Source organism: Grammomys surdaster, unplaced genomic scaffold, assembly GCF_004785775.1.
Source record: "Grammomys surdaster isolate TR1022 unplaced genomic scaffold, NIH_TR_1.0 125702, whole genome shotgun sequence".
In the NCBI taxonomy this organism is placed as follows: Eukaryota; Metazoa; Chordata; class Mammalia; order Rodentia; family Muridae; genus Grammomys; species Grammomys surdaster.
The window spans coordinates 2,482,313-2,488,387 of record NW_021620537.1 but is presented as its reverse complement, the minus strand read 5'-3'; the positions used below and the strand labels follow the sequence as shown (position 1 = coordinate 2,488,387).

At 41.1% G+C, this 6,075-nt stretch overlaps 1 protein-coding gene across 1 annotated transcript in view; it reads left to right on the top strand.

Annotated features, from left to right (window-relative positions):
- Positions 1–3,224, top strand: part of LOC114639379 (guanylate-binding protein 1-like) — an 8,495-nt gene extending 5,271 nt beyond the window's left edge. Inside the window, exons 6-10 of the mRNA XM_028788126.1 lie at positions 196–476; positions 1,074–1,286; positions 1,932–2,034; positions 2,439–2,632; positions 3,129–3,224. Coding sequence (XP_028643959.1) covers positions 196–476; positions 1,074–1,286; positions 1,932–2,034; positions 2,439–2,632; positions 3,129–3,224 — 887 coding nt within the window. The remainder of the gene's footprint in view (positions 1–195; positions 477–1,073; positions 1,287–1,931; positions 2,035–2,438; positions 2,633–3,128) is intronic.
- The last annotated feature ends 2,851 nt before the right edge of the window (positions 3,225–6,075 follow it).

Below are 6,075 nucleotides of genomic sequence, written 5' to 3'. Positions count from 1 at the left end.
AGAGAGAGAGAGAGAGAGAGAGAGAGAGAGAGAGAGAGAGAGAGAGACTGGAATGCTTCCATTTGTCATTCTTCCAAACAATGCTAAGGACACTGATGCTTTAAGATACCAATGACTGACATACCTAGAATTTCACAGAATACACTTGTCTTCATCCATCTGCAGCAAACATTGTTATGTGTTTCCTGGTTGTAGGACTAAAGTGTTTGGTGACAACCTATGTGGAAGCCATCAGCAGTGGGTCTATGCCCTGCATGGAGAGTGCTGTCCTGGCTTTAGCCCAGACAGAGAATTCAGCTGCAGTGAAAAAGGCCATCGCCCACTATGACCAGCAGATGGGCCAGAGTGTGAAGCTCCCCACAGAGATGCTCCAGGAGCTGCTGGACCTGCACAAGACCTGTGAGAAAGAAGCCATCAAGATCTTCACGGAAAATTCCTTCAAAGATGTTAATCAAGTGTTCCTAACAGAGTTGAAGGTCATTTTTTTCACAAGTTTCCTGAATGTAAATTTAGAAAAGCAAATGAAACCCCTGCTTGTGATTAGGCAACTGCAAACAGATTTTGAACTAGTAACAAATACCTATTAATAATCACAACAAATACAAAAAAGTGAATTACACTAGACTCAAAGCTTTGAAATATTTCTGCTGTCATGAATGAGATAGTAATACCACCCTTCAATGAATTAATGACAGTGAAGTAATTAGTGTGTCTGATCACATTGTATGCCCAGTCTCAACAGACTGATTCAATATTCAAGCCAATAACAAATTAACATTGAGCCATGTTTACTCATTGTGTCGTCTTTAACCCAGTCTAAAAATATAGTTTACCTCTAAAGGTGTAAATCTCTGCTCTGAACTTCACTCTCAAGGAGCAAGCATCACATCAGTAAAAGCTGGCATCAGAGACAGAGATCTAGTTAGAGTCAGTGCTCATACGCCTTTCTTTGTTTTGCATTTGGTTTCGTTTTGTGTTTTGTGTTTGTTTTTCTTTTAAGGAATGTTCTGAAAATTTCTAAACTCTGGCTTTCTTTTCTTATTTTTTTCTTTACATTTTTTTTTTAACTAAAGAGGAAATTAGAGAGAAAGCAAGGGGAAATTTGTAAGAAGAATGAAGAAGCATCCTCAGACCGATGCTCAGCTCTACTTCAGGATATTTTCGGTCCACTAGAAGAAGATGTGAAGCAGGGTGTTTATTGCAAATCCCGTGGTTACTGTCTTTTTAACCAAAAGATACAGCAGTTGAAGAAAAAGTACTATGAAGAATCTGGGAAGGGGGTGCAGGTAACCAAGGTTATATATGTCCTGGGAGGTTGCTTTCCATCAGACTGAAGCATCCCCATGCATCAATGGGGTAATCTAGGAATGTGCTCTTTGTGTATGACATATGTGAAGGTCATCATACTGGATATGTCCTGCTCACCCATCAGAGACAGTTAACAATTAAGTTGAGACTGATCACATTAACCACCAGTGTGACCATCACCCTCTGTTTCAGCTACACTCTTTATGTTGCAAAGAACTCAATGACAACCCCTTAAACAAAACTTGTAATTCATCAGTTTGGACTTCACAGCATTTTTAAATCATATCATCCCATGTCTCTCTGTCTACTATCTTTTCCAGCCCCACTCTTCCTTCCTCTCTCATTCACTCTGATCTCTTTGTTCTCCATGAGGGACTATGTCTTCAGCAAACTTACACATCTATGACCACAGTACTAGTAACTCCAAAGTTAGAACCCTCAGTCTAAAATGACAGTCTGTTTTCTTTCAGAGGCCTCCAATAACAGACATTCCTTCCTGAGGTCCAGCCTAGACTGTGTGCTTGCTTCTGGGATTGATATCATTAGATGAAAGGTCAGCAGGGAGGAAGGTACAAAAGTTTGTACCATTCTTTCTGTTAACTTTATGTTCCCTGTGCTCAAAGGCTGAAGAAGCTCTCAAAAACTATTTGCAGTCAAGAGAGGATATAATAGATGCAATTCTACAGACAGACCAAAGTATGACAGAAAAGGAAAAGGAGATTGAAGGTGAGACACAAGTTAAGGGACTATGTGCCTTCGAAAGCCATGAAAAGTTTAAATAACCTGTAATCCTGGGACCCTAAACTAGAGATAATAGAATAAAGCTGCATCTTACTGGCTGGCATCAGACCTGGGTATTACTATGAAGTCAGCAGTAACAATGAAGTCTTTTTTTGTCCACTTGTTTTGTTTTGCTTTTTGTTTTTTTCGAGACAGAGTTTCTCTGTGTAGCCCTGGCTGTCCTGGAACTCACTCTGTAGACCAGGCTGGCCTCAAACTCAGAAATCTGACTGCCTCTGCCTCCCAAGTGCTGGGATTAAAGGCATATGCCACCACTTCCCAGCTAACAATGAAGTCTTAGAGGAAGAAGAGAACAGCATTTATACCTTCTTTCTTGCTTTCCTTCACAGTGGAGCATGTGAAAGCTGAAGCTACAGAGAGAGCCTGGAAACTGCTGGAGGAAACTCAAAGGAAGAATGAACAGCTGATGGAACAGAAGGAGCAGAGACACCAGGAGCACATGAGACAGCTGACTCAGAATAAGGAGGAGGAACGGGCACAGCTTAAGGAAGAGTACCAGAGGGCCCTTGAGCATAAAATTCGGGTATTATAATTGTAGCACCTTCTATATTCTCTTCATTAAAAAAAAAAAATTAAGTGTGTGTGTGTGTGTGTGTCTGTCCCCTGTGTCTGTGACTGTAACTGTGTCTCTGACTGTGTCTGTGTCTGTGTCTGTGTCTGTGTCTGTGTCTGTGCCTCTGTGTATTTGCTTGTATGCATGCAGTATTTCTAGAGACCCAATGAAGAAGTCAGATGCCCTGGTGCTAGAGTTATAGGTGTTTGTGAGCCACAGACCTAGATGCTTGGAACTGAGTTAGACAGTGGCTTTCTTTCACCAGTGGAACTGTTTCTTAGCTAAAGCGACCCCTAAACACTAAAATTTAGTCATAAATAAAAGCAGGTCAAATTTATAATAAAAATTAAGGTCCAAAGAAATGTTAAGAAATTAAATAATCAAAATTAACTAGTATGGGAACTGTATAGGACACAGGGATCAACTCACTGCAACTGTTTATTTTTCTCTTTCTGTCACTTTTTAGGAAGAGAAGAAAATCCAGCAGGAGTGTGAAAGACTTGAAGAAGAGAATAAGCATCTCCGGGAGAAGGAAGCCAGGCGCAAATGCACCATAAGCTAAAGGCCTGACAAACAGCGCTGTCCGGCCACACAAAGCAGAGCTGAACAGCATGTAGAATTGGGAACAAGCAGCACCCTACTTGATAATAATTGGTTCTGGCATCAGAAAACTAAAAGTCAGGAAAGACACTCAGGGCAATTGTGGAAATCATGTTTATCTTCCTTAAGACTGTGTGCAGAGGACATCACTGACTCTCTACCATGGTAGAGGGCTCAACAGACTGCTCAGAAGAAAGTCACTTTTCCAAATAATTGTCTCCAGGGGACAAATAGACCCTAAACACATTCTTAAATCTTGGTGCATGGTTAGAAAACAAGTTATCCAGGGGTGTGATGGGTCTGAAGGACAGGACTAGACAGCTTCATTTCCTACAATGTAAAGTTATAGGATTCACTGCACTGTGAATCAAGACACCTGCATGGACACCTAGGGTCCCAATATATAATACCCACAAGATGGGGGAAACCAAGAAGCTGAATCACAAATGGATGGGCTGAAGATGGAATTGTTTCCATTCACATAGGTTAAAACTGAAATGAGGCCTTTCAAAATTGAACAGTTGGCACTGGCTTACATAGTAGCAAAATGCTCAAGCACAATGTAGAGCAGTAACTTGAAAGAAGGACTTTAATGAATGATGGGTAATCTGTTAGATATCAAAAGTACTTTAGTGATTTATCTGTAACCATAAGCTCACACTTATATATCTGTACTATTAGCATCTGTATTTGAAATCCTTTTGATTTTTCCCTTAGCAGAACAAAGGCTCTTGTTCCCACGTTTGACCAACTCTTAGTACTTTTGAGTATATATAAACTATATTCCAACTGTCAAAGGGGCAAGGCAAGTGGTTAGCATCTTTTAAAAGGACTGAGAACTTTTAGGGGTTAGGGTTCAGTGGACAAAATGCTTTGCAATCATCAGGACCTAAATTCAGATCCTTGCATCCATGTAACTAAGCACAGACTGTGATACACCTGTAACCAAGACCTGAAGGTGGAGTAAGATAGAAAGCAGGATTCATGGGGCTTACTAGTCAGCCAGCCTAGGCAACAAATAAGCTCTGGTTTCTCTGAAGACACTCTCTCAAAAATAATGTAGAGAACAATTGAGAGCAGAGTCCAGGTGTCTACTGGAAGTTGATACGACCACAGATAATCATATGAAGCAAGTTAAATAGGTCTCAGAAGGACAAATATGTGTTTTCTGTAATATATAGCTTCTAGCTGCATATAGTCACATAAAAATATCTATGTATATTTAACAAAAATTCATACTGAAACTATCTAAGGAAACGGAAGAGACTGACAGAACAGAGGCATGAAGAGGAGTGTAGGAGCCAGGGGGTGTACTAAAGATACAAGACATGCTTATATAAATATATCCTTTTACAACACAGTACCATGCATAATGAATATACACAATGAAAATTACAAAAACAACTTATTTTTAGATTAATTTTATTGGATGTTTTATTTACAATTCAGATATTATCCCCTTTCCCCATTTATCCCAACCCAGAAATCCCCTATCCCATCCCCCCTCCTCCTGCTTCTATGGGGATGTGCCCCCACCCACCCACTTCCACCTCTCCACCCACTCTCACCTTCCCATCCTTGAATTCCCCCACTCTGGGGCATCCAGCCTTCACTTGACCAAGGCCTTCCTCTCCCACCTATGCCCGACAAGGCCATCCTCCCTTATATATTCAGTTGGAGCTATAGGTCCCTCCCTATGTGCTCCCAGGCTGGTGGTTTAGACCCTGGGAGCTCTGGTTGGTTAGTATTGTTGCTCTCCCCATGGGGCTGAAAACCTCTTCAACTCCTTCAGTTTTCTCTCTAACTTCTGCACTGGAAACCCCGTAATCAGTTCAGTGGTTAGCTGTGAGCATCTGCCTCTGTATATGTCAGATTCTGGCAAAGCCTCTCAGCAGACAGCTATATCAGGCTCCTGTCAGCATGCACTTCCTGGCATCCACAACAGAGTCTGCATTTGGTGACTGCACATAGGATGGATACCCAGGTGGAATGGTCTCCAGACAGCCCCTCCTTCACACTTTGTCTCCACATTTGCTCCCATGAGTATTTTGTTACTCCTCCTAAGAAGGCCTAAAGCACTCACACCTTGGTCTTCCTTCTTCATGAGCTTCATGTGGTCTGTGAATTGTATCATGGGTATTTAGAGCTTTTGGGCTAATATCCACTTATCAGTTAGCACATACCATGTGTGCTCTTTTGTGATTGGGTTACCTCACTCAGGATGATATTTTCTAGTTCCATCCATTTGCCTAAGAAATTCATGAATTCATTGTTTTTAATAGCTGAGTAATACATGTACCACATTTTCTCTATCCATAACTCTGTTGAAGGACATCTGGGTTCTTTCCAGCTCCTGGCTATTATAAATAAGGTTGCTATGAACATAGTTGAGCATGTGTCCTTGTTATATGTTAGAGCATCTTCTGGGTATATGCCCAGGAGTGGTATAGCTGAGTCCTCAGGTCCAATTTTCTGAGGAACCTCCATACTGATTCTTAGAGTGGTTGCAGCTTACAATCCCACCAACAATGGAGGAGTGTTCCTCTTTCTCCACATCCTTGCCAGCATCTACTATCACCTGAATTTTTGATCTTAGCCATTCTGACTGATGTGAGGTAGAATCTCAGGGTTGTTTTGATTTGCATTTCCCTGATGACTAAGGATGTTGAACATTTCTTTAGGTGCTACTTGGCCATTTGAGTTTTCTCAGTTGAGAATTGTTTAGCTCTGTATCCCATTTTTAATAGAGCTATTTGATTGTCTGGAGTCTAATAGTCTTGAGTTTTTTGTATATATTGGGTATTAGCCCTCTA